The 27,043-nt window shown below is 33.6% G+C and overlaps 1 protein-coding gene across 1 annotated transcript in view; it reads left to right on the forward strand.

Moving 5' to 3' along the window:
• The window catches only part of LOC127698929 (uncharacterized), a 500,671-nt gene that overhangs the window by 273,650 nt on the left and 199,978 nt on the right, over window positions 1-27,043 (forward strand). Inside the window, exons 14-15 of the mRNA XM_052202662.1 lie at window positions 2,114-2,213; window positions 20,357-20,562. Of these exons, the coding sequence (XP_052058622.1) occupies window positions 2,114-2,213; window positions 20,357-20,562 (306 nt within the window). The remainder of the gene's footprint in view (window positions 1-2,113; window positions 2,214-20,356; window positions 20,563-27,043) is intronic.

Raw genomic sequence — 27,043 nt, forward strand, 5'->3', positions numbered from 1 at the left:
GTTATGGTACCAAAAGTTAAGGGATTAGGGGCCAAAAAGGGGCCAAAAATAAGCATTTTTGTAACTTCCAGACATAACTTGTGTGTTAGTGTATGGATCTCTCTGACATTGTACCACAAGGTTCCATATCACAAAGGGAATGCTGGGATTGATTTTGGGGGTAATTGCCTCCAAATTTTAGGAATTAGGGGCCAAAAAGGGGCAAAAAACAAACATTTTTCTAGTTTCATGTCAATAACTTGTGTGTAAGTGTATGGATCTCTCTGACATTGTAACACAAGGTTCCATATCACAAAGGGAATGCTGGGATTGATTTTGGGGGTAATTGCCTCCAAATTTTAGGAATAAGGGGCCAAAAAGGGGCAAAAAACAAACATTTTTCTAGTTTCATGTCAATAACTTGTGTTTAAGTGTATGGATCTCTCTGACATTGTAACACAAGGTTCCATATCACAAAGGAAATGCTGGGATTGATTTTGGGGGTAATTGCCTCCAAATTTTAGGAATTAGGGGCCAAAAAGGGGCAAAAAACAAACATTTTTCTAGTTTCATGTCAATAACTAGTGTGTAAGTGTATGGATCTCTCTGACATTGTAACACAAGGTTCCATATCACAAAGGGAATGCTGGGATTGATTTTGGGGGTAATTGCCTCCAAATTTTAGGAATTAGGGGCCAAAAAGGGGCAAAAAACAAACATTTTTCTAGTTTCATGTCAATAACTTGTGTGTAAGTGTATGGATCTCTCTGACATTGTAACACAAGGTTCCATATCACAAAGGGAATGCTGGGATTGATTTTGGGGGTAATTGCCTCCAAATTTTTGGAATTAGGGGCCAAAAAGATGCAAAAAACAAGCATTTTTCTAGTTTCATGACAATAACTTGTGTGTAAGTGTATGGATCTTTATGAAATTGTACTGCAAGGTTTCATATCACAAAGGAAAAGCTGGAATTGAGTTTGGGGGTAATTGCCCAAAACGTTTAGGAACAAGGGGCCAAAAAGGGGCCAAAATAAGCATTTTTCTAGTTTCCAGACAATAACTTGTGTTCAAGTGTATGGATCTCTCTCTGAAATTGTACTGCAAGTTACCATACCACAAAGGGAAGGCTGGGATTGATTTTGGGGTAATTCCCTCAAAATTTTAGGAATTAGGTGCCATAAAGGGGCAAAAAAACAAGCATTTTTCTAGTTTCAGGACAATAACTTGTGTGTAAGTTTATGGATCTTTATGAAATTGTACTGCAAGGTTCCATATCACAAAGGGAAAGTTGGGTTTGAGTTTGGGGGTAATTGCCCTAAACGTTCAGGAATTTGGGGCCAAAAAGCAAGCATTTTTCTAGTTTCCAGACAATAACTTGTGTTCAAGTGTATGGATCTCTCTGAAATTGTAGTGTAAGGTACCATACCACAAAGGGAAGGCTGGGATTGAGTTTGGGGGTGATGAAACATAAAGGGGTTCAAAAAATTTAGGGGGGGGGGGGGGGATTTTTTTTTTCCTTTTTTTTCTTTAAAATTTTCCATTTCAAATTGGTTATTTCTGATTTATATATAAAAGTAAATAATAATGATATATGGTTTGAATAGGTAAATTAAAAAATTTTAAGTTCTTAGACCACATTCATTCTGTGTCAGAAACCTATGCTGTGTCAAATATTTAATAACAATCCAAATTCAGTGCTGTATCAAGCTTGAATGTTGTGTCCATACTTGCCCCAACTGTTCAGGGTTCGACCTCTGCGGTCGTATCAAGCTGCGCCCCAGCGGAGCATTTTATTTAATATTGCAGTGTTCCTGAACTACACGTTTTAAAAAGACGGAAGTTGCTTTAAATATGACGTACTTACTTGTGAATTGTGTCTTAAATACAAGAAATCATGTTGAGTGTATCTTGTTTTTATAAAATGTCCATGTTTTTTGTCATATATAAGGCATGATCTAGATCTATTTTGTTAAAAGCCATATAACTGTAACACGAATTTGTACTTAGCTGGGACATTTAATTTTTTGATTTTTAAGGTCTATTCAATGTATAAAACAACATTTCATCAATGTATATTTAATTTCGTTAAAAAATAGTAGTATTACGGACGATAATTTCTATTTGGATTTAGATTATACCTGTTGCACCAAATCAAATGCTAAAAGAGTCGGAGTATGGAATTTTTGAGATATACAGAATACAGTCGTCAAGAAATGGACACACTATTCACGGTAGTAGACATATATTAAAATTTCTATTTTAGCTTACCTTGCCCAAAGGGCCAAGTGAACTTTTCTAATCACTTGGCCTTCGTCGTCGTCCGTTAACTTTTACAAAAATCTTCTCTATAACTACTGGGCCAAATTTAATCAAACTTGGCCACAATCATTATTGGGGTATCTAGTTTAAAAAATGTGCCCGATGACCCCGCCTGCCAACATGGCCGACATGGCTATTAATATAACATCGGTGGTAAAATTCAAGTTTTGTCAAGTATCTTTTTTTTTAAATGCTATAGATAGACAAGTTGTAAATTTTTATGTCACTATGTTATTGATGGAGAGTTGTCTCATTGGCAATCATACCACATCTTCTTATTTTTTATAAATTTGACAAGGGCAAACAAAAATCAGAATGTTGAGCTCTCTACCTTCTGCCCATTTTAATCATATCTGTCAGACGTCTTCTTCTAGGAGTAATTGCCCTTAAAAGACGAAATTAACCTTTTTTTCATTTTTGCCTATTATCTTGAAAATAATAATAGCGAGAAACTTTATATAACAAAAATGATTAACAAGACAAGATCTACAAATTAGGCAACATAACCGAAATCGTCAGTCGACTCCTGATTGGAGTTATATTCCTTGAAGGTCGATTTTTACCAATCTATTTGTGTTTTTGCCTAATTTCTTGCAAATATACGGATAAGTAAGTTAAGATCCACAAATAAGTCAATGTCGAAATTATCAGTCTACTCCTTATTTAGAACCTCTAGTTTATTAGTCTCGTATTTTTAATTTCAAATATATCGATATTTAATATTTATTACATATACAATTATTTACTTGTTCTTCCTATTGTCCCTTCATTACAGGTACCTTGGTTTTTGATAGTTACACACAGGGTCAAGTCATTGTCATTATCATGAAGAGTCAATTATGTTTACTGTCTTGACTAGTCATGTTGATCAAAATATCATCTGAAGTGTCTGAAAAATAAAATTTTTAAGTTTTGTTAAGAATTTTTTCAGATGTAGTTAATTCTGCACTGTTCAGATATTGAATGTTCGCTTGCAGTTAATCAAGCACTGCTTAGTTATTCAGTATGTATTGTTTTCCACAGGTATACAGCAATAACAACAGCCACTAAAGTATCTGAAATAAGAAAGAAATGTCTTAATCGACCACAATCGAAGTGTCTGATCACTGCAGTAGACATGTCTTACTTTTGACTTAATAACTAATTTATAATTAGTTCATTCTTTTCCGATTTTGTTTTAGACAGAAATGTCCTTTCAATTCAAAATCTATCGGGTAAACTTTCAGTAAAATGTTCTGCAATTGAATCAACATGGCATACATTCGGTATTTCGAATAATTAACGGTTGTCAAGTATTGCGATCTGATCGTGAAAGATCTTGTATCGGATAGTGTATCAAATGTCTTATAGACCATCGCACATCAGCGAAAGGACCATCGCACTTCGGCGCAGACCATCGCACTTCAGCGTGACCAACCGATACGAAATAAGTAGTAGGATTCCACCTAGAATCTAGTAGGAATGTAGTAGGAATCTACCTAGAATCAAAGATTCTATATAGAAAGTAGGCGGACAGGGAAAATGAACAAAATTCTGACTGGATTTTTTATTTTCTCACTAGCAAAATCCTACCATCTAGCTGGAATTTTAAAAGTCTGTATGGATTTCTTTCTGTTTTGAAAATCTTAAATGGGAATTTGGACAGAAAATATGATTAGATTATTCATTTTCCTACTACAAGATTCCTACCAGAATTTATTTATTCCTACTAGAAAATCTTTCTACATGGAATCTTTTTAATTATCTTAAACTGGATTCCTGTTTGCTAATGACACAAATTTTGCTGTGTTAAATGCAACCAAGTTCCAGTTCAGAAATTCAAAAGTTGGAGGGTAGAAGAATGAAAAGTTGTGTTGGAACACAATGCTGCAAGGGTCAAACAACTACAATGTTGAAATATGAGAAAATATGGCTCATGTAGATTGAAGGTAGTTTTTATACTTTTAAGATGAAATTTTTGATCTGTTCGCCAATATATTTAGTCATCAGTTAATTCAACAAAAGTGCATAATTTTACTCATTATTTGTTCATAACTCGTTAATTTCATCTAATCAACATTTTTGCCCATCAATTTCTAGCTTAAATATATCACAGCTTCCTCATGTACATTTCAAAAGTCAACTTTTTTTAAATGAATATATTCCATGCATTTCCTTTGTTCTTTGTTGTTGAGATTCAAACTTAAATGATTGACCCAGTTGTTTATTTGTGAATATACACTTACATTTTGTATATTTTTAGATTCCTACTAGAAAATGTTTTTTTCTATGTGGAATTTTGAAAACTTTCTACCAGGTTTTCTAGTAGGAATTTTATTTTCCCGCCAAATTATTCCTGCTAATTTAAATATTCCTGGTAGGAATATACACTATTCCTACTAAGAAATTCCTGCTAATTTAAATTTTTCGGCTATTTTCTGTGTGGATTCCTACTACTGTCTGACTAGAATATCAATTTTTTCTGATAGGAGTCCAATGCAATATTACTACTATATTCCGTGTATATTTCATACAGGATCGCACTTCAGCGTCCCCATCGCATCTCCGAGTCCTACATATGTATATATTGTTTTTATTTTATGAATGACAGAATATTTTTTCTCAGAACAATAAAGTTCAATACTATTAATTGCAGAAGCTCCTAAAATAGTTTTTAGTTTTGCAATATCCTAGTGCGTAAGCTTCCTTTGATAAACAAATGATTCTGTGATATGTTGTTGTCCAAAAGAAAATCGTAATTGAAACTTGTAAATGATTAATTAAATTTGTCAGAGATTTACAATGAAATATAAATGAAATATAAATGAAATATAAATGAAATATAAATGAATGAATATGTTAAAAAAAAAACGTGTTCTATATTTATCGACCGCTTTGGTGCTGTGTGCAGATTTTTTCAGATTACGTTGAACGATTTAAGCGTTTCTTTATTTTTTCAATTTTTAAGGAAAAAAATGGGTATAGACCATCGTTTACTTTAGTTTTACTTTTTTAGGGTCAATTTTATTATAAAAGAAGCAGTCCCATAATGGTTAAAACTCAAGTCAAGTCCCTCAATAATATATAATACAACATATATAATGTTAAATATAAATATAAAATAGAGAGCCATTCTGTACAGAATTATAAGAGACTATTACATTAAATCATAATTGAAATTCGTCTATTATAAAACATATTTATGGGTACATTATTTACAGTATAAAACATTAATTTTCTACGTCTATTAAGAAGATAACAGGCTTTGGTACAGCTACGAATCATTAATATCTGTGACTAAAAACAGTCATTTCTGTTTATTATCTAAAGACATGAAATCATTATTAAAATGTTTTGCTTCACCCTCTGTATCCGTAGGAGGTCAGTTGTGAACCGTATAACGAATTTATCGCACACGAGACTTTTCCTGCTAAGTTATGTATAAATTTAAGCAATGAAATACACTAACATTAATTGATGACATCACCATTAATAGTAAACGTGACGGTCATGAACCCCATATGAAATTTACTGACCCCATACAGATCCATAAGGGGTCACCACGTGACGGCGTTAAACCAATCATAACGTCATAATCTATCCGAGGTGCGATAACGTCCAATGGCAAATTAAATACATATTCAAGACGAAAGTATGTTAATGTGATATGAATACGAATCCTTCTTTGTACTAGAATGACACGATGTGCCTGTTCACGAGGTAACGTCTGCATGGAAGACATGTCACCCCAATCGGATATACTATTCTGACTCATGGGCAATCAGTCTCTGCTCTTACTCCTAAATTTTGCATTCTTTAATACCAGAGAAGCAGCAAATGTCAATTTTAAAGTTTTTAGCTTGACTAGGCATGGGGTCGAACCAACGACCACCAGTACTTGTTGTGAGCATGCTTCGATTAGACCACTGAGGCGGTAAATGCGTGTTAGGTGTGTAGGTTTTGTATAGATTATTTTCAATGTTACCGAAATTATTTTTTTAAACATGTTGTACAATGCTCTTTATGTTTTACTTCACGAAATCTTTTGGAATTTAAACACTATATCAAGACCATAATATACAATTTCGGTTTTCACAGATTGGACCTTTTCTGTTCAACCTTGTAGGCTAGGGTATATGTGATCAGTCTAGATGATCACCTCATTCGAGTACTTTTGTTTTGTTTTGCCCTTCATTGCATTGCTTTGCTTTGCTTTTCTAGTAGTAGAGAATTGAGAGTTCTGCCCCACTATGCAGAAATTTAGGTAAAAATTTTTTAAAAAATTATTATATTCGTTGAAAAAGGTAAAAAGCCTATAAAAATAAATATATATTATAAAACCCTAACCCTAATCCCTAACCCTAACTCTAAAAAAAAGAATATATAAATAATAAATATGTCAAATATATCTGATCTATCAAGTCTTACGGAAGAAGAGAAATGTAATATGGAAAGAAGAGAAAAAGATGGTAACGAAAATGCATTAAAGTGGAAAGAGTTACCAACAGGTAGGAGATATCAGATCGATGATATAAAAAGTGTACTAAGAAAAGTATGGGGAGAGTAGATTCTTATGTTTGGACAGGTTAGGGGAGAAAGTTGAAGTTTGGGCATGCTGTCGCCTGAGCAAATAGATTGGAGGTTAGAGAAATCGATTCCACACCGGAAATTTAAGATTGCCAGTTATTGAATGAAATACTCGAACAAAGGAGGGTATTAATTTTACGACTATGATTTAACATAGACATCACATTATCAGTAATGGGGAAATAAGAAAAAAAAAAGGTATTTTTTTTTCCAGGAAGCTAGACTAAAAACTTGAATACAGTTGTTAAAACAGTCAAACTATAAATCAACACGAGTGGTTATTATATGTTTTTTATTCTTTTAAACTTAAAAAAAAAAATTAATAAAAGAAAGTGATGGTATAAGTAAAATGATTACAATTGTTGTTGAAACAGTTAAACAATTAAAAACTCTGGCAAAAATGCCGGTCTTAAAATGTAATCTACAATGAAAAAAGATGAGCTGGTAAAGTTGATTGAACCGGAGACAGAACACAAATTTGAGCGGGTTCCTAAACCAGCGACGACGAGAAAGGAGATTATGACCGAGGCAAAACAACATGGGTTGAAAGGGATTAGTAGGTTACCTAAAAATCAAATGTTGACGAAACTAAGTGAAAAGATAAAAAAAAGATAAGGAGTCTATGATAAAGGTATATGAAATAGAGAAATCCACAAAAAAAAGCCGTGCATCATGAGGAGGTAGACCAAAAGCATACAAGTGGGTGAACCCAGTACTGCAGGTGGAATCATGAACTAAACCTGAAAGGATTGGAATTCCTTGTGAGCCTTAGGGATATTAGCAAATTTGAGAAAATCAACCCTTCCTTGGCAGTCAATGTATATGGAATCGATGATAATAGTGAGATATACCTACTACGCTATTCAGATGTTGCTGAAGAGCGGGATAAAACTACCAACTTGTTGCTGATAGAAGGTAACGGACGAAAACACTACTGCTGGATCAAGAATATGCCCCGGCTGATTTCAAGCTAAAAATCAAAACACAACGGGGAGATTAATTTGTGCTTCAGGTACTTAAACCACTCTCACAGCAAGGATGTACTTAAGACTCATTAAGAGTATTGCGTTAATCACAAAGCAGCCTGGTGAAGGAACCTACCAAAGCTTCGAGAACCACGCGAGATCGATGAGAGTTCCTTTTGTGGTTTATGCAGACTTTGAGTGCTTCACTGAAAAAGACAAATCCAACCAGAGGAAATTATTGAGACAAACCACACACCAAAGTTTATCAAAAGCATACACCGTCGGGATTTTGTTATTACATTGAATGCTTTGATGAAAGTGTCTTTACTAAGAAGTCAGTACTTTACACTATGCAAAAGGAAGGAGAAGATGTGGCGCAGATTTTTGTTGAAAGTCTTGAGAAATAAATTAAAGCCATTTACTCCAAGAATGACTTTAAAAATCCGATGGTAATGACGACGGAGGATAAGAGTGACTACAAGGCTGCACTACAGTGTTGGTTATGTGTCAACGCTTTAGAAAAGGAAAAAGTGAGAGATCACTGTCACTTTACCGGTAAGTACAGAGAGGTGGCACACAACGAGTGTAACTTAAAGAATAGAGTGCCAAAGTTTATACCCGTATATTTTCATAATCTGGCTGGGTATGAAAGTCACCTTTTCATTAAGAACCTGGGATCAACAGAAGGACCGATTACATGTATTCCCAGCACCGAGGAGAAATACATCTCATTCTCAAAAACAATTCAAGTAAGTGAATACACATCAAGGGATGGAAAATTAAACCTATCTACCAGTGTTTTAAGTTTGTGGACAGCTTTAAGTTTATGAATACGAGTCTAGAGTAATATTTGAATGCAACCCCTGTCGAACATTTTAAGAATATATGCAAAAAATGTTTGGTAACAAACCGCTGGATCCTGAATTGTATAAAGTTATACCATCTAAATCGGAGAATCATCGGAGAATTCAACTGCGAGAATTCATCGATAGACCTAAGATAGATTGTTTCTCGATTTTGAGTTGGGAAGTCGAAGTATCAAAGGGGTTAAATTGGGAAAAAATACACAATTAACACTTATGAAAGATTATTTGTCACGGGTTAACAAGCGAGGAGAGTGTGTAATGAGATATTACCAGAGAAATGGTTTTGGTAGATACTGGACTGGTGAGTAACTTGGTACTAGTATTCAAAACATGCGTCGGAAGATAATACACACTTTGTGTCAGAAGACTATGTATGATATTGATATGAAGAATGCACACCCTACATTATTGAAGATTGGGTGGCACGAAATAACGAAACCCGGATGATGTCAAAGCACATTTTTTAGCCATCATTAACGGGTTACACTAACACCTGAAGACCCAGAATGATTCAAAGAATTTTACAGTGGGATGAGACATAATATGGACTCAATCGTTAAACTGCGACATGACCTTTATGCAATAGCTAAAAAGTCAAAGGATAACAGAGGTACAGACTACAATATCGATGGAACCACGGTGAATTTTATTATATGTAGCTTGGAAAACAAAGCATTGATGGTTGCGTTTGATTATCTTACAGAACAAGAGATTGAAGTTGGACCCCTTGTGTTTGATGGTCTTATGATTTATAGAGAAAAGGTGTCAGAGAGACTTCCGCAAATACTCGAAGGTTGTTCGCAAATAGTGAAAGAGGTCATGGGTGACATTACATTTACTAACGAAGTTATGGATGAAGGCTATGATATACCTCTGGACGCATCAACGCAATCTATGAACGTTGAATTGCTTCTGCGAAAAGGTGTATACAAATATGTTTATATGGATGAGTTCGAGAAATTCCAAGTCAGAGAGTTACCATCTAGGAAAGACTTCCACAATACCATCACTAATGAGGAATTGGAGAAATGCAGACTATAGATATAAGAAGATGTGGTATGAGTGCCAATGAGACAACTCTCAATTCAAGTCACAATTAGTAAAAGTAAACCATTATAGGTCAAAGTACGGCCTTCAACACGGAGCCTTGGCTCACACCGAACAGCAAGCTATAAAAGGCCCCAAAAATGACTAGTGTAAAACTATAAACATGCACAGAGTATGTGGAAGGAAATGGGAATTACCAGCATGAGAGAGTACCATGATCTGTATCTGAAGATGGATGTGCTCCTACTATGTGATGTGTTTGAGAATTTCAAAGACCTTTGCTCGAAGAAATATCAACTTGACCCCGCCTGGTATTTAACAGCACCGGGCCTTGCCTATGATGCAGCATTGAAGATTATAGTCCGTTTGACTTCTATAAATCTTCAGAAAATAATTCTTAAAAATTCATTTTTACAAATAAACATTTTTTTTCTTGATGTATGTTAATGTATGATATATACGAACTCTGACTATGAATATCATAATTTTAGGCCAATAATCAAAAAAGTTACCCATTAGGTCTCTATGTTACTCCTTTTTTTTATATAAAATACTTGATGGAGTAAGTATGAAAAGTGTAACAGCCTTCCATTCAAAACAAAAACATAAGACATGTGCTTTAAACCTGTTTCATTATACCATGTGACTTTTCTCATTTAAATAACGCTGACCAGCAAACAAACTTGGATTTCATTTAAGTGTTATGTCATGTGATTACTGAACTTATTGTATACATGATTTTGTATTTTTCATTGTTCAATTTCTATGAGTAACCTTAGTAATATTTTCCACTGGACATTACTAGTATAACATTTATAAAAACTACAAAGTAGTTTTATGCAAAATTCAGTTTAGAAATTTTATTAAAAAGTTCCCCTTTTCATCAGTAAAGGTCTTTATGGTTATATTTTATCTAATTATATTTTGAAAGTCATAAGCTGTGTTTTTTCAAGAAAAAAGTAAGTATTAAATGTATTCTGTAAATACTTATTGGTGAAACATTTTAGAGGCTCTCCATTTTGTTAATACTGTCATCATGCTTTAAGCATGAAAAGCTTGCTTATATTCTTTTATAAGATATATATAAATATATAATCAAATTAAGGTAACAAAAATTAAGATTTGGTAAGGAATAAAAACAAAATAAAACATCTGATTATAATATTTTCCCCACAAATAACATCTTTGTAGATACATGCAAGTTCATTTATAAAATCATATAAAACCAGTTATAAAAAAACTTAGATGATGGCCATTTTTCATGACATGTATAGTGTCCTTTGATATCTAAATGAGTCAAGTCACATGGTACAATAAAACAGGTTTAAAACACATGTCTAATGTTTTTGTTTTGAATGGAAGGCTGTTACACTATTCATACTTACTCCATCAAGTATTTTGTATAAAAAAATAGAAGTAACATAGACACCTAATGGGTAACTTTTTTGATTATTGGCCCAAAATTATGATATTCATAGTCAGAGTTCGTATATATCATACATTAACATACATCAAGAAAAAAAATGTTTATTTGCAGAAATGAATTTTTAAGAATTAATTTCTGAAGATTTATAGAAGTCAAACGGACTATACCGGTGTAAAGCTTGACCTCCTTACAGATCCGGATATGCTTTTGATGTATGAAGAATGGATTAGGGGAGGAGTCACCGTCGTAACTCAGCGCTACGCCAAAGCCAACAACCCATACGTTGAGGGGTATGATGCCAACAAACCAACAAACCACTTGATGTACGTAGACGCAAATAACTGGTATGGATGGGCTATGAGTAAACACTTACCAACCGGTGGATAAACGTGGATTACTCCCGAAGAGATGCCAGCCCTGGAGACCCTCATCGCTGAAGATAATCAAGGGTAGATTTGGAATATCCTAAGGAGCTTTACGACTATCACAATAACTGCCCACTCGCTCCAGAAACTATACAGTTGAACAAAGTGAATAAGCTGGTGCCAAACCTTAGAGACAAAGAGAAGTATGTAGTACGCTATGTCAACCTTAAACAATATCTCGAACTTAGACTTAAGCTGAAGAAGATTCAGCGAGTGATTAAGTTGAACCAAAGTCCATGGTTGAAAAGATATATTGACTTGAACACCGCTCTTCGAGCCGCTGCCAAGACGGATTTTGAAAGAGATTGCGTCAAACTTATGAACAACTCGGTTTTTGGCAAGACAATGGAGGAGATTAGAAGGAGAGTGGACGTTCGGTTGGTTAACAATGAAAAACAAGCCTTAAAACTCATTGCCAAACCCAACTTTGATCGTCGGGTAGTTTTTAGCGAACACTTGGCAGCTTTTCACATGCGAAAGACAAAGATACTATTTGACAAACCGATTTATCTAGGTTTTCAATTTTTGACCTATCGAAGACTTTAATGACAGACTTTGTTTATAAATATCTAAAGCCTACATACAAAGAAAACGCGATCATTTGTATACAGATATCGATAGTATCATTTGCAATGAACAAACTCCAGATGTTTACAAAGACATGAATGAACACGGGCGTCAGTGGTTTGACACATCCAATCATCCAAGTGTTCATCCTTCTGGCATTGAGACTGGAATGAACAAGAAAGTACTTGGGATGTTCAAAGATGAGTGTGTTGGAACACCCATGACTGAGTTTGTGGGTTTGATGACAAACGGTACATCCCACCTGATGGAATCACTACCCTGCCTCATGGGCATTACAAAATGGAAACGATCTTAAAGAAAACTGTACATAAAAAACAAAAATAGCTGGATCAAACAAACAGCCGTTGATGTTACTTAGTTCCAAGTCCCGTAAACTGATGTCCCGGAAGATGCATTTCTACGGGTAGATAATTAATGACTTTATTCATAAAACCACTGCCACTAGTCTTGACAAACTGGGATTTCTTAGATCCACAGTCGGCACAAATTCCACCTTTTCTTCGTCGTCCATTACTTCTCATTACTTCATAACGACTTTCAGTCTCTGGTTTTCTTTTACATTTCAAACAAAAGAGTGTCATTTTATTTAAATAAATGGATGTAGAAAATATCTCTTATAATAATACAACAACAAAAAGAAAAAATCACTTTCTTCTTCCACAGCAATCGATTAGATGATTGATTATTGGAAAGTCAGATTGTGGTAAAACGACACGAAGAGATGAATGGTTAGATAACGATTGCTTATATGTGTTTGGGAAATCACTCCATCAACCCATTTATCAACTTTTTACAAAAATCATAAGAAAAAGGATACACAAAAAAAGACATACGTGATCTCTTATCCGTTAAAGAAAAATGTCCACACTCTTTGATCGATATCGTAGAAGATTTACCTCCACCTCAACAAAGAAGTGCTATCGGTGCCTTCTTCTATGAACAAGTAAACGATGTACCAGACCCTGGAGAGCTTGATCCTCATCGTAAGAACTTAATGTTGTTTGATGATTTGATGTTGAGCAAACAGAATAAATGTGAAGATTACTATGTTCGAGGTCGTCATAATAACACGGATTATTTATATTTATGTCAAAACTACTTTAAACTTCCATGCCATACGATCCGGGAAAATAGTAACTTTATATGTCTTTTTACTTTTACTGTTAAGTCTGTTTTTTGTGATATCCATTTGACGTTACCCTGTACTTATGTATCCCGTCATACTTTGAACGACAAAATTATTTGATATCTACCTGTGTGACGTCAAACGCGCAATTCTACGCCAGTAATTAAAACCTTCCATCCTTTATGGGTGGATTTTACATAGATAAATAAAATCGTATAATAAAAAAAGCAAAATTAGGATGTTAAATTTGATGTATGCCTTTTTGTGCTTCTTTGTTACATTTGTTTGTTTTTATAGTGATTAAGATGATAACACAATGTTGACTGCTGTACCCCTATTTTTGACATTTTTACCTATTGTGTCTGTTTGTTTTGTTCACGCTTCGTTGTCAATATAATGGAATTTGATGCGACTGTCATACAAGTGAGAGGTTTAGCTAGCTATAAAACCAGGTTCAATCCACCATTTTCTACATAAGAAAATGCCTGTACCAAGTCAGGAATATGACAGTTTATATCCATTCGTTTGATGTGTTTGAGCTTTTGATTTTGCCATTTGAATAGGGACTTTCTTTTTTGAATTTTCCTCGGAGTTCAGTATTTTTGTAATTTTAAAAAAATTAAAAATCTTCAACACATTCATCGCGATCATTGTTGTTTAAATTTAATCTTAGGAGTAGTTAAAATGGCATATAATTGTGGAAATACAGATCTAAATTTAAATGAATTTTATAATGCTAAATAAATGGATGTTTTAACTGTATTTAGTGATACTAGTAGTGTTACTAGTAGTGATACTAGTAGTGGTGATATTTATATTACTAGTAGCGATAGTAGTAGTAGTAGCGATGATTATGATTCAAGAAGATGTTTTGAACATAACTCTGTACGTTATGACGATAAGGTAAATCTATGTTTAACATGTGGTGTTGAACAAATCTACAATCATTTTGGCTATGATAATGATTTCGACAATTGGAATCTAGTAAAAACCTACCATCGACAGAAACCTCAACAACCACCATGTAGTGCAATGACACCCAGAGGACATCAATGCACTTATCCGTGTCAACCCTAGAAAAACCTATGCTTTAGACATTTAAATTATGGTAAAAAAGAACTAGCCTATGCATTACCCTCATTCTTTCAACGCCTTTTCAAACGCTAAAGATCGTTCAACGCTTCAACGCTTCGACGCTTCAACGGTCATCGTTAAACGTTCATCGTTCAACGTTCAACGCTCTAAATAAATGACGTTTATCAACATCACCGATCCTAAACAACGTGAAGCTCTTGCTAAGGAGTTTCAAGTTGTAAAGCATAGCATTCAAGCTAGCAACTTACAACAACGATTCACGGATTGAGTCGTGATCTTAGCAAATTTTTTAAACTCATCGTAGAAGCACAAGAGAAAACGGCGTCTAAAATCACCAAGACGATTGAAAATCTCCCAACAATCCTACCACTACATGCATTGTCTCCTCCACCTCCCGAGTTTGCAGATCCATTACCTATTGAATCACCTACAAACATCATTAACGTGGGTCCTCTAGCACAAGAGTATTTAAAACTCATGCTGACCACACCTTTGTAGAAGTCTCTTTGACACTATCGCCAATTTATCTGAACGCATGTTTACCTCTTCTACCGCAAAGACTCTAGGGAGTAAAGCCATGACCGCTACTACCAATGCAGCTCTTAAAGGTGTTGAAAAGGAGCTACCAAAGCTGTTGATCATGTGGTTCATAAAGTGAGTAAGAAACCAAAAACAAAGACTCCTCAGCAGCAATCCCGTTTGAACAAGATCATTACACCTAAAAGCAAAAAGACTCCTCAGCAGAAAACCCGTTTGAACAATATAATCTCAGGCAGTAGTATTGGAACGATTCACGACTTCGTCAATCGCTATAAATAAATATACAATGTCTGAGATACTTCAAATCACAAAAGGTTTATCTTTTGATGACAATATTCAGGATTACCAAGTCCATGAATACGAGCCCCAAACTGGGGCATCCTTGAAAAGTTCCGGTGCTGAAATAAGAATTAACATCGAAACCAAAGATCTGTTTGTCCATCTGGCTGAAAGTTATCTTTTGGTAGAAGGACGACTTCTGAAAAACGACAACACTGCGTATGCAAATGCAGATCTAGTATCCCTTTTATGTAATGGTATCATGTATCTCTTCAAAAACATCGGTTATAAACTGTCTGGTCAGCAGATTGAATACCTAAATGATCAAGGTATAGCTACTTCTATCTTGGGGTTTTTAACTTATCCCGACGACTTAGCAAATCGCGAGGTCTCAACCAATTGTGGTATAAAGATTCTTCGACTGACGCCGAAGCTGAAAACACTGGTTGTGCAGCTAGACATGGTTACATCATCGCAAAGCCTACAACCAAAGAAACGTTCTCATTCACAATTCTTTTAATACACATCTTTGGTTAATCGGATGATTATGACAAGATCGTGCGAGACTCTGATGCAAACACAGTGTTAAGATCAGCGGCAGTCAACGATCCAGAATAAAATGTGTTAAGTAAACTATCCTGGTTCCTCATGTGGTCCCCACCGATGAAAACAAAATGCTACTATACAAAACAATCCAAAGCAAGACTAAACCCAACTGTGGTTTCCGCATGAGACACTGCGATTCCATATCCGTTCCCCAAAGTAGAGAATTCATTTGGCGATTGTCTGCCAAAAGTAGACGGGAGAAGCCCAGATACATCATCGTTGCCTTTCAAATCGACAAAAGCAACGATCAAACTCATAACGCAGCCGTGTTTGATCACTGCCAATTGCGAAATAACCATGTCACCCTGGATGCACAATGCTAACCATCCATAGACTTCAACACCACTTTCACCCAGTGCAAGTTTTCTAGAATATACAAGGAAGCCGCAGACTTTCGTAAGAAGTTCTTCAACATGGATCATCTCATTAGCAATAGTAACATCAACCCCTCCGACTTTTCAGACCTGTACCCCTTGTTTGTCATCGATGTGAGTCATCAATCTGAAAAGCTAAAAGAGTCAGTAGTTGACATTCAAGTCAGGATAGATTTCGAGCGTAATGTTCCAGCGGACACCGAAGCCTTTTCACTGGTTATCTCAGATAGAGTTCTGCAGTTCGAGTCCGACGGACAAAAGATGAATGTTGTCTTTTAAAGTAAATAAATGGATAATTAATTTTTACAACAAATTGTTAAAATACAAATCCTAAGCATGGGTTCTCTTTCATTGTATCTGCTAATAACAGCAAAATCGATACCCGGTTCAATTCAACCATTCACTTAAAAGATGGAAAGAGTTATGAAATGGCTCTGGTAAATCTGGAGACTTACTACTCTTTCCCAAATATTCATGCAGGAAACAATACCTTTCGTTATTCGAATGATTGTGCCACCTGGTTTAGTATTGCATTAAACACTGGCTCTTACTCTATCGAAAACATCAACGACGTGTACAAAGGAATCTACAATTCAACAAACACCCAATCAAAATCCACATCGGTGCTAATCACAGTACACTGAGGGCAACACTTACTTTAGCTAAAAAGTATCAAGTAGATTTCAAAATCGACAATAGCGTCAATACAGAGGCCAGAGGGTGAGGCCATTGTCAACGTCATTAGCATCAACAGCATTCTCGTCAATAGTGATATCATCAGTGGTAGATATGTCAATGGATCACAACAATCCACCATCTACAGTTTCTTCCCCAATGTATCCCCAGGTATGAAAATCATTCAAAACCCTAAAAACTTGGTATATTTACCAGTTACACTGAAAACCATCAATCGCATGACTACACCTTAAAGAAAAAGGTAATATTATAAGTAATATGAAACAAAACAAATTAAATAGTTGTCCAGTTATGAGATGTTATTGGTGTGTTTCAAAGTTTGCTTCGGAACATGTAGTACAGTGTCCCATCGATAAGAAGTATCCATCCGATTATCATAACATTTGGTCAGGTGTTAAAATTCGTGAATATAAACTTGACATGTGTGAATATATTGTAACCAAATCACCTTTTTGCTCATTTGAATGTTTTTTAGCCTTCATCAAAGAAAATTTACACGATTACAAGTATGTAAAATCTAAACAATTGTCAATGGAAATATTTAGAAAGGCACATGGAAACAATGAAACTGAACCCTGTTGTGCACCACATAGAAGTCAATTAACCCTATTTGAAGGTTAAAAAACAATTCAAAACAGATTCTTATAGTGTTTATAGCATAGAAGAAGATACGGTTTTTCCTCCTGCCGAGGCTATTTTATTGGAACGACAAGAGGAACCTACGGAATGGGAATAAGTAAAAACGTTTTTTTTTTTTGTTTTTTTTTTAGGAAGTGGCTATCAATTCCCTAAAAAAAGAAATCTTCGTTAGGTATAAAAGTGATCAAGAATAATTGTTCATTCGTTTATCGCATGCTAATCTCTCGGGGAAACATGAGATATTGTTAACTCAGCGACAAATACAAAAGATCAACAAGCTAAAAATAAGTGGTAAAGGTGGTATGGTCTTGGAGCTGAGAGTAAAACAGCTAAAACAAAACATGCAAAAAGATGGCGGATTCTTATCCATGTTGGTCGGTTTCGCTATGAGAGCTCTTCCCATGTTAGCAAAAAGTGTACTCCCTGCTTTGGGAGTTGGTGCATTGAGTGGTTTAGGTAGTGCTGCCATGAGCAAAGCCATTTGGTCAGGTCTCTACATCAGACGTGGAGGTAATGTGTGTTGTGTGAAAGCTCGAGGTAAAGGTCTACATCTCACCCCAGGTCAATTCCCTTCTACCTATGGAAATGGTCTGAACTTAAATCATGGTCAAAAGTTTTATGATAGTCATGGGTTAATTCTAGGTTCTAACAGTCCCTTCAAAAACATTCCTTTGTTGGGGATGCTCCTTTAAGTTATAAAAATAAATGGATGTAGTAGACTCTAACAAGCAAACGTATCGAGAAGATAAAATTCGATCCGTTGAACACCTACTAGAGATAGATATACAAAAATACTCTTGATTATTGAACATTTACAACAGATTAGACAAGGTACTTTCTATCGTATTAGGAACCTGTTCTGTAATGTGTACAAGCAGTGCACTCAGTACCGCTGCTACAGGAATCGGACAATTGCTTGCATTCCTTTAAGTTCACTAGCGGTCATTAATTCGTTGGGAATGATGGGGGTAACGATATTATCCAAACTGTACACCCTATCAGAACCTCCAAATCCAAGATCAAAGATGCTGTCAGTAAGGCTTTGGGTGATAATGACATTAGTGACATAGAATTTACAGGTTTTGTTACACGCTTTAACTCTAACTACGATGAAAAACAACACCTACGACAACGTTGGAAAAACTACGCTTACATCATAACCATTTTACTCTCCCAAGAAATCATTTATTTTAGTTTAGTTTAAAAGAAAAAAAACATATAATAACCACTCGTGTTGGTTTATAGTTTGGCTGTTTTAAGAACTGTAGTCCAGTCTCCTGTATTAATAAATGAACTTTTCTTTTTCTCTTTTTCCATATTACATTTCTCTTCTTCCATAAGACTTGAAAGATCAGATATATTTGACATATTTATTATTTATATATATATATATATATATATATATTCTTTTAAGTTTGTTTTTTTTTATTTTTAGGGTTAGGGTTAGGGTTTTATCATATATATTTATTTTTATAGGCTTTTTACCTTATTCAACGAATATATTATTTTTTTTTAATTTTACCTAAGTTTCTGCATGTCTATAAAATCAATATTTTTATAAAATAATTTTAAACCTAAATTTCTGCATAGTGGAGCAGAACTCTCAATTCTCTACTACTTTTTCTTCGCTTCGCTTTGCTTTGTTTTGTTTTGTGCTTTGTGTTTTTTATTTTTGTGTGTGTTTTTTTAGGGGGAGAGTATAACACTCTTGTTGTATATTGGTGGCTCATGTTTGTATTTATTGCTGTCATATACCTCTCTCTGTGTAATTCTGGTTTCGCTCGAAAAGTAATAAAGGTAACTTTACGAATTTGTGGCATCTACAGCGCTTTTCTGAAATGCTTAAATAGAAAATCTAAGCATGTACATATATGAGTAGATGAACACGTGTAGAGCTGATATTCACCCATTATCCTTTCTATACTGAATGTACATTAATAGTTACACAGTGTGCTAGTGACCAAAAACGATATATACGGGGTCAGTAAATTGTATATGGGGGCGAGAGCGAGCGAAACCCGGACCAAATATTAACGCTTTCAACCAATGATATTCATTTAAGTGTATAGGATGTAAGCTAATTATATATAGACAGATTATCAAACACTTTCTGGCATATTTAGACACATTCTGAATGTTAAGAATCTTATAAGACAAATTTACTGTGTAAAAATCTGTTCAAACAAATTTTGTATGTTAAAGAAAACTTATAATGTTAAAATTCTGTTAAGACAAATTTAGGATCACAAGAATTTGTTAAAAATATTAGGAATGTGTTAAGGCAAATTCAGACATAATTCATACTTTTTAGAATGCCAGTAAGACAAAATTCAGACAACTTCAAACAAAAAGTAGCTGTCGTTTGTTGCTGTATATCATATTGCTTTTCGTTTATTATTTTGTACATAAATTAGTTTTATCGTTTGAATTGTTTTACATTTGTCATATCGGTACCTTTTATAGCTTGCTATGCGGTATGGGTTTTGCTCATCGATGAAGGCCGTAGGTTACCTATAATTTCCAACCTTCTATGTCATTTTGTCTGCGTTTGAGAGCTATTTCATTGGCAATTATACCAGATCTTCTTATTTTCACATTTCGGAATCTGCTGACTTGCAGTACTAAGAAAAAACCTAAACTTTTATTAATAAAACACACATGTAAATTAAATTATCGGCAGTATGCCGTATTTTTTCAGACACGTAAATTATTGCATAAAATGTGGTGGTATTTTCTTACTGACAGTTATAATTTTTGGTTGTTTATAAGTTCTATGTCAAGCTTTCGCAAGAAAACCAGTATTATTTATTTAAACAGGTACTATTTTAATGGATGGAGATGGTGTCCAGGTTGTACAGGTTAACAATTCGTTAGATGTTGAACTTGCCTGGCATTTACATCGGCAAGTGCGATCTGATCAAAATTTAGAGGACATATTCAATGAAAAGTACGCCATAAAGCTTATGGAATGGAAAGACGAAGGACATGTTATTAGGAATGAGAAGTTCATTTTAACCGACGCAGTAAGAATTTACATACTTTAGATACTATTATAATGAAAAAAAAACAACGAAAAAGAATTCATATTCCCTAAAATATAAATACTCGCACTTTTTCTGATTATCTTACTTCCTCAGTCCTCTTTTTAAATTTGACGTTTGTTTATCCTATATTATGTTAATATGGGATATAGAACATGTACATTCACAATTATGTTGTTAAACACTATACTTATATTTTTTTTTTTTAACATATTTCAGAAAAACAAGGATGACGAGAGGAAGGATGGATGATATTACATCAGTGTGTCACTTCTATACAGTTTTGCTTCTCCACATTTTATTTGTTCAAAATAAAATTGTTTATGATTAAAATTGATTGCCTCATACCTTTCATCTGCAGGCTGTTGGCTGTGGCACACTGTTGTTAATATCACTCATACTTTATTATAATTTAAATTAATACAGCTAACAGCCTGTAGATATACTTATTGCGTTAACTCTTCAGGGTTCACGCATATATATTGATGGCTTTTGTAGTCCTTTGGAATATATCGAGACTATTTTTGGAAAACACCTATCCATTCTATCTAGTCAGCAGGGATATTCGGAATACGCCTTCATTCGTAGTTCATCTACACGATAATAAGTGGATCAAATGAAAATGCAACAAGCGTTCTTGAAAAAGTTAGTTATAAAGATAATTAAAAACCAATTGTTCAGAGAACAATTAAAATTAGACATTCATCATTGTTGATTTAAATTGAAATGAACTTGAATAAAGATATAAGAAATTAAAAATTTTATAAAAATAGTGGGCAAAAGTAGTAACTTGCTGTTAAAAAAGTCAATTTAGACAATAAGAGATTCCAAAAATGTAAGGTTTCTATATATGTTTACAAGAAAAGGGAGATAATTTGATACTTTCGGTTTAAAAGTCACTTCCTGTGTCATACATATATGAAAGCTTCCATTACACGAAATCTAAAAAAAAAAGGGTTTCTGTGCACTATTGCTTAAATTAAGGGAGATGGGATTTGAAAGGCACTTCCGGTGAAATATGGACGCTTACATTACTTTGTAGATTTCGAGTTTTTTAGCCTAAAATAAGTGCTTAAATAGCTAGTTCCGGTTTACTACAGGTCACTTCCGGTAGACCAATTTTCAAGGTAATTGTCTTAACCTTATACGAAAGACCTAATGGCTTTATCATATACCAGTACGAAGCTTTAACCTGTGAATCATAAATGTCATCGGATTGGTTTAAACTGAATTTATCAAATCTTTGCCATAATGGTTCAAACATGTTTCTGTATTTTTTTCTTAGTCCAACTCTTGCAGTTTAATTCGAAAAGCAACAACAAGCAGAGGTCAAAATCTAGAATGTTAAATTATCCTTGACCCTAATCTCAATGTCTAGGTCCAAGGTCGTAGATCTCAAACCAAAAGACCCAGAGTCTCACATATGTATGTTTCAGAAGTAATCCTACCAAAAGGCTATTTTGAATATCTAAGGGGAGAAAACTCTTATTAAAAGTCACCGTTGAACTACGACCCAAATGTTATGACTTATAAGTCGTGACTTATAATTTTACAAAAACCTTATTTCAATAACTTTTTTCAATTTCTGGGGAGTTTCGATAACAAGCAAAATTTTAAACTTTAACTTAACCTTTGACCTTGGCATCAATTTCCTATCGTTAATCCAAAGTCCTCATATCAACAGACTGTAGGTCTCTATAACTTACGGTTCATGAATTACAACGACATACCAATTACATCAAACACACAAACGGTAATAACTCTTTTAACTTGTAACCGGATCACTTCAATCAAAATTGAAAAGATCATCTCGAGGAAATAACGAATATTTCAGAGAAAAGATTTTAGTAATATCTTTTACGGCTTTTGAGGAGAAGCGATAACAAGAAAGGTATTATACGGGGAGATCACACATTAAAAAGTATTTGCTTGAAAAGCGGAATAACTGTTAGTTTCATATACCAAATATCTTGACGAAATTTCATAACTTATTAAATAAGACACGCATATATGTAGCCTGGGGATATTTCAAGCCAAAGATTTTGCCTATCCTTGTACATCGATGGTTTAACAAAAATGATAAGTGCATTTTAATCGATTTAAGCCATTTTCGCAAAAGCTAAAACAGCAAAGTCCAATTAAGCGGCATATATAAAAAATTTCGTTAATGCAAGATGCCAACAAACAAGAAATTTCTAAAACTCAAAATTTCGTATTGAAAAAAATTAAGTCAATATTTATCACAATACAATTATTCTTCTGTAAATTTAAATTGCTAATGGAATTACTCTTAACCTAAAAGAGGCTCTAAAATATGTTATTTCAATAGGAACAAAATATCATTATCAAACTGGAATTAGAAATTAAAAAAAAAATAAGGTGAAGAAGACCATATCAGAAATTTCGACAAAATTTTACCTTTTAAATGAGTAAAGTTCAAAAATTATGTCATATCAAAACAGTTGATTAATTAATATTCAAAAAATTCTAAAAGTAATAACGAAACTGATTGATAGTCCTTGGTGTTGAGGTAATGTTTTTCTATTAATTCAAACCTTAAGGTCGATGAAATGAAAATTGTTTGAAGTTTGGTATTTATTAATGACTTCCGGGATGTTGTTTTCGACCATTTACTAGTAACCATTTAAACCATTTAAGCCACTGCGGTTTGTCCAGTTTTCCAAAGCGGTTTTAGTTTGTGATAAACAAATACAAATACAGGTTATAGTTTTGAACTATTTTCAAACTGGCTACAAGAGCAAAGAAATATGTCATTAAGCTTTTTATACAAGTCCTGTTTTCACATTGTTATTTCGACTTTAATTTCCAAAGAAAATACCTTAAAATGGAATATCCAGTGGTTGCCTACTATTTTGCATGGTACAATATTCATCGTTCGGAAATTATTTCTTAAACAAAAATTATGCCCCATATTAAACAGCAGCTACATTTAGAATCCATGTGGGTATTTTATATCTTATATAAAGAATTAGGTTACATCATCGCATCTTTAAATATAAATTCTCTGATCTTTCAAACCAAACATCCAATCAATTTCATGTACTGCATTTCTATTTTAGTTGTTTTTCTCATCAATTGACGTCCGTTGTCGTCGTCGTTAACTTTCACAAAAATCTTCTCTTCTGAAACTACTGGGCTTAATTTTGCAAAACTTGGTCACAATCATCATTATCACTACAAACCAGTAAAAGTCTGAAATGGCTATATTTGTACTCGACTGTACTGATTTTTACTCGACCAGTCTAAATTGGTCTGAAATTTACTTGATAATACTCGACTGTAGTCTGAACCATACTTAACAGTCTGAACTTGTACTCGACCTTTACTCGACCAGTACTTAACCATTTTATTTTCGTCTGAACCTTGCTCGACCTAGTCTGAACCATGCTCGACCTAGTCTGAACCATACTCGACTTAGTCTGAACCATACTCTACTAAGTCTTAACCAACCTAGACCTAATTTTTGTATCTATCTATTGTATTTCATCAATTTAGGAACTGTTTTTAACAGCTGTTTCCCCTGGCTAGAAATTTGAACAACAATTTGAAATTTAAAATGTATTCAACATGGCATTGAAACCAAAATTTCACAATAAACATAATATAAATTCAACACCATATTTATCAACACTTACATATATATATCACCTTTAAAATTAAAATAAAACAAGCTGATCAAATAATCTCAAAACTGAATTGTGACTAATATTTTCAATGTTATTCAAATTTTTTTTTGAATGTTTCAGATATATTTTATGGTTACTGGACAATTTTCACCATTTACTTAAGCCTTGTATAGATTTATGGTGTCAGTTGAGTTTAGGTAATAATGCAGTGAACTTTTTTTTTATTAAAAAATATTTAAAATAGTATATAAAGCAACTTAATAAATTTTAAAAATCACACCTTTGTTTTGTAAAACCAAGAATTTAATATAATCATGATAATAGAACTTCCATAGCAATCCTTGATAACCATTTAAAAATGGAAATGTGTTCCAAAGTTGCAGAAAAAATTTATTTCAATTAAATTTAAATAACTTTTGTCAAAATTAAAGACATGGCATACAAGAAGCATTTTAATAAGGTTTATTTATCTCAGTACATGTGTGTTTTACAGGTAAAAAGAAAGCCCTTTTTTTCTTAAACTCGTGTATTACTTATCTAATGAATTCAATAGGCCTTGCGATTTAAGATTCACAGGATGTTTCAATTTTTAATGAATGTTAATTAGAAATTAATACTCTCTGACCAGGTGTGATCTTTTTAATGAGTTTGCCCCAAGCAGGAGGTATTACTTTATACTTTACCACTAATCAGAAGAAAAATTTTATCTATTTATTTAATTTTTTTATCCCTCTTTGATATATATTATATATAATATATCCCAAATTATAATAAGAATAGATATATTTCTAATATAAGGTTAAATAATTTCAGTGATATTTTGTCTGTTGTTACCTCATTAAAAAGATAATTATATAACTATTTTATGTAACCATAGTTTTTCTTTAGGAATTTAGGAAAATTAAGTTTAAAAAAAAACACATGCCAAACAAGAAGCACCTTAATAAGGTTTTATTACCCTCAGTAAAGGTGTGGTTTTTAGTTAAAAGAAAATCTTTTTTTTAACAAAACTCTAAAACTTTAAAATTAATATAATTAAATTATTATATAAGATAATTTAATTTAACTATCTCTATTTGATAAATCTGAGAATCATGTAAGGATGTAAAAATATGTTTTTATATATATCTTTATTTTATTGTGGCTGTTGTCATGTCAGAAAAAAAGAAATTAATTTTAACAGCTAATTACAAAAAAGTATAGGTTTTTTGGTCAAGTATGGTTCAGACTGGTCGAGTATTGTTCAGACCTTTGGTCGAGTATGGTTTAGACTGAAAAAATTGGTCGAGTACAGGTCGAGAATGGGTTAAGACTGTTTCAGACTGGTCGAGTAATAGTTCAGACTATTTTCAATGGCAAAGATAAGGGTCAAGTACAAATCAGTGCGGTCGAGTATGGTTAAGACTGGGGTCGAGTAATGTCGAGTAAAATTCAGACCAATTCAGACTGGTCGAGTAAAAATCAGTACAGTCGAGTACAGATATAGGCCATTTCAGACTTTTACTGGTTTGTAGTGTATGGTATCTAGTTTTAAAAATTTGCCCGATGATCCCGCCTGCCAACATGGCTAAAAAGTGAACAAAGGGATAAACTGCATTTTTTGTCTATAATCTTGAAAACCGCTATGGATAGAGAAAATTTGACAGGGGTAGAAATATTTAGAATGATGAGATCAACAACTTCTGTCTATTTACGTCAAAACTGTCAGAGGACTACTTTTAGGAAAATGTCGAATTTTACCAATGTTTTTCATTGTTGCATAATATCTTGAAAACTATAACAGATAGAGAGAAACTTTATAAAATTAAAAAGGGTCAGCAAGACAAGATCTACAAATAAATCAACATGGCCGAAATAGTCAGACGACTTATTATTCGAGGTATTGCCCTTTAATGACGATTTTTGCCAATTTTTTGCGTTCTTGTCTAATATCTTAAAAATATAGTAGATAGATAGACTCTTTAAAAAGCCCAAATGCTCAGTAAGAGAAGATCTACAAATTAGTTCAATGGCCAAAATCGTCAGTTCTTATTGGAGTGAGTGCTCTTTAATGACCATTTTTACAGATTTTTAGTGTTTAACTATTATCTTGAAATATAAAAAAGATGTATAGACAATTTGTATAGCAAAAAAAAAATGACCAGGAAGACAAGATATACAAATAAATCACATGACTAAAGTCGTCAGTAGACTCCTTAAAGGATTTCTTGCTCTTTAATTTCAATATTTACCCATTTTTGCGTTTTTGCTTATTACCTAGAAAACTATACAAGATAGATAAACAATTGCAATAAATAAATAAAAATGTTCAGCATTACAAGATCTACAAATACATGTAAGTCAAATTTTGTTGATATCTTAAGTAGACTCTTTATAGGAGTGATTGCCCTTAGATGACGATTTTTTTTACCCTTTTTTGTGTTTATGGCGAAAACTAAAAACGATAGAGAAAAACTGAAAACAGGAAGAGTGACCAACAATACAAGATCAACAAAAAGAAATGTTATGTCATCAATTCTATTCTATAGAAGATGTGATATGAGTGCCAATGAGACAACTCTCCATCCAAGTCACAATTTGTAAAAGTAAACCATTATAGGTCAAAGTACGGCCTTCAACACGGAGCCTTGGCTCACACCGAACAGCAAGCTATAAAATTTGTAAAAGTAAACCATTATAGGTCAAGGTACGACCTTCAACACGGAGCCTTGGCTTATACCGAACATCAAGCTATAAAGGGCCAGTCTACAATGTTGAGGAGTGTCCATTAATTAAGATTCATATAGACCTAGGTGAGCAACACATGCTCTTTAAAG

Source organism: Mytilus californianus, unplaced genomic scaffold, assembly GCF_021869535.1.
Source record: "Mytilus californianus isolate M0D057914Y unplaced genomic scaffold, xbMytCali1.0.p SCAF_4, whole genome shotgun sequence".
Classification (NCBI taxonomy): Eukaryota; Metazoa; Mollusca; class Bivalvia; order Mytilida; family Mytilidae; genus Mytilus; species Mytilus californianus.